The sequence below is a fragment of the Lactuca virosa genome, chromosome 4 (assembly GCF_052849685.1).
Source record: "Lactuca virosa cultivar CGN04683 chromosome 4, Lactuca_virosa_CGN04683_v6, whole genome shotgun sequence".
Taxonomy (NCBI): domain Eukaryota; kingdom Viridiplantae; phylum Streptophyta; class Magnoliopsida; order Asterales; family Asteraceae; genus Lactuca; species Lactuca virosa.
Window position 1 is genome coordinate 240,085,838 of NC_136429.1, and position 2,768 is coordinate 240,088,605.

At 30.6% G+C, this 2,768-nt stretch overlaps 1 protein-coding gene across 1 annotated transcript; it reads left to right on the forward strand.

Moving 5' to 3' along the window:
• The first annotated feature begins 698 nt into the window (after positions 1-698).
• IAA15 (indole-3-acetic acid inducible 15) lies at positions 699-1,938 on the forward strand. Its single transcript, XM_079045111.1, has 4 exons — positions 699-1,014; positions 1,103-1,290; positions 1,369-1,480; positions 1,595-1,938. The coding sequence occupies exons 1-4, from the start codon at positions 788-790 to the stop codon at positions 1,653-1,655; spliced, it is 588 nt and encodes a 195-aa protein (XP_078901237.1). The 5' UTR covers positions 699-787; the 3' UTR covers positions 1,656-1,938.
• Positions 1,939-2,768: the final 830 nt, after the last annotated feature.

Genomic DNA, 2,768 nt, shown 5'->3' on the forward strand with positions numbered 1-2,768 from the left:
TCTTAAATAAATCAAACTTTTTGGCTAATTGGCTTAACCAATTAAGTCATAATGTTCATATTTAATTAAAAGAAAACATCAATCATACATAGTTGTATAGATCAAATTCCTAACTCATTAAGTTTATTAAGTGAAAAATATACAATCTATCAAAAGGTTTTCAACCTTGATGGTATTAGGTGTTTGTGGAAAAGTGTCTTTCACCCATATGTTATAAAGGGTTTAAGTCTTCTTCAAAATAAAAATAATAATTTAGGAGTAGAATTTATGCGGAGATATTCTAACAAAAATTGAAACAATCCCTATCTCCTTTAGCAGAAAAGTCATAACACTAGAAAATTTCGCACTTTAATACTAGATGACATAATAAGTAATTATAATATGAAATTAATATATTAAAATGTTGTCTACTTTTATAAAAAGTTTGATAATACTTTTCTTCCTTAAATAATATTCATGCACAAAGATATTTTGGTGGGATCTTATTCAAAGATCAAAATGTTGTACTCACATGTCGACTGGGGAGATGCACCCAAATACCAGGGAGGCACAAACTTTATGATGCATCCGCATCTAGCATGGAGAATCTTAACCACACCTCAAGATAACACGTGTCAAGATCTTAATGGTTATATAATCGTTGCCTCTCTCTCTCTCTATATATATAACCTCACAAGTCACAACAGCTCACAAACAATTTAATCAAATTTCAATTCCTTTCCTTCTCAAACAACCAACTTTTTTCGAAAACAGTTGTATCACAGAAGATCCAATTTCACCAAACACCATGTCATCGGAAACATCCATGTCCAACATCACGACGGAGCCACCTACTACCGCCGCCGTCTTCGGTAGCCTTACGTTCAATGATACAGAGCTGACGTTAGGTTTACCAGGTGAATCTCGGAAGTCGGGAGTCAAACGAAGGTTTTCCGATATTATTGATCTGAAATTGGGCGGAGCTGATCAATCCGACTCTGAATGCTCCGTCGTTACGAAATCTCCTCCGGCGAAGTAAGTTCGAGTATACAATTTACTACACGCGCCTAGAAATTAATTTCATGAATTTATCACTGAGAAAATGAATATACCAATTTTATAGGGAACAAATAGTAGGATGGCCACCAGTTAGATCTTACAGGAAGAACATGACGATGAAGAGTGATTGCAGATATGTAAAGGTGGCGGTTGATGGAGCACCATATTTGAGAAAGCTAGATCTCAAATTGTACACAAGCTATCAACAACTTCTGTTCGCTTTTGAAGATCTCTTCTCCTGCTTCACCGTCAGTATGTACATAAACTGTTGATCTGTAATTATGTTTGATTATTTTACAATGAAACTTACATATCGTATGAATGTTATAGGAAATGTATTAAACGAGATGAAGCTGATGGATCCTGATAATGGTATCGAATACGTTCCAACATATGAAGATAAAGATGGAGATTGGATGTTGGTTGGTGATGTTCCATGGAAGTAAGTCTGCATCATGTGTATTAACAGATTATCATAATAATTTTTCTAATAATTTTGTTTAAGATATTGTTTTGATGTGATAATTAACGAACAATTTTCTATATGATTATGCAGTATGTTTGTTGAATCATGCAAGCGAATAAGATTAATGAAGAACTCGGAGTTGTTGAGTTGAACAAGCGTTGATGGAGGAAATAGTTCATAGAAGAGATTGTTTATTTATTTTTTTATTTTTTTTGAGAATAGGAAAATAGTTGATTAATTACGAATATTGTAGAAGTAAATAAGATCCACATGATGTGTGTGTACAAAATGTTTGCTGAGTTTGTGCAGAAACTGACATTTATAAAGCCAGGTTTTTAGGGTTTTGTAAATTGAAAAAGCTTAATTTATTGTGTATTTGTAGTATAGTAACAAAATGTATATAATTTTCAAAATTTTATACAAGCGATCGTATATTTTGCAATGGACTAAAATGTAAATCATTTATACTAAATTTCTTTTTATAGTGTTTCGACCATAAGAATTTTAATTTTTTAAACAAATTACAACAAACATATAATGTGAAAATGTTCTTAATTTAATGTGAAACGGTTCATATTAATGCAAAATACATATATATTTTCTTTTTTATCGATGTTCGAACTATCTTTGAAGTTTTTTTTTGTTGTGGGTATCTTATAAGGAACATTTCCGTAGCAAAAGCAAATTTCATAATGTGAAATGGAGTGTTAGGTTGAGAGAGAAATTGAATTTTTCTTTATGATAACTTTTTTTTTTTTGGGAAAAATTACTTAAATAGTAGCGGATAAATTTTGTTGCTAAAAGTTCATGAGTGATGGGTTGATGGTAGATTAATGGCTGGATTTTAAGCAAATTTAGCTACACACTAACTACGGATTAAGAGAGGAAAACAATCCGTCGATAATATGTCACTACTTTTCTAAATTTGCATCAAATTACCAACACAGCTGTGATATATTTATTGCGTCAACCCATCGCTAATTGTTCATTGGTAGTCCGTCATTAAATTCAACCAAAAGTTGGTTGCTAACCTGTCTTATATTAAATAGTTCTTTATATAAAAAATATAATTTTACTTTATTACTCTGATAAATAAATGTTTTTTTTTGACAAATGTACACTCTCATTCAATTTGTCAAATATCATTTTGTGGTTATTTTGAATTAATTTTTTTTCCACATCTCATTTTATGGGTTTTTCTATTTTATTAAATTCCACATAATATTTTAATGTAATAACTGCAATAAATGTAATAATAAATAAA

What these genes read in the sequence shown, in the direction of transcription:
- IAA15 (XM_079045111.1), top strand. Translation starts at nt 788, where the DNA reads ATGTCATCGGAAACATCCATGTCCAACATCACGACGGAGCCACCTACT. An exon ending in ACGAAATCTCCTCCGGCGAA is followed by an intron (nt 1,015 to 1,102) that starts GTAAGTTCGAGT and finishes CCAATTTTATAG; the next exon opens with GGAACAAATAGTAGGATGGC. An exon ending in CTTCTCCTGCTTCACCGTCA is followed by an intron (nt 1,291 to 1,368) that starts GTATGTACATAA and finishes TGAATGTTATAG; the next exon opens with GAAATGTATTAAACGAGATG.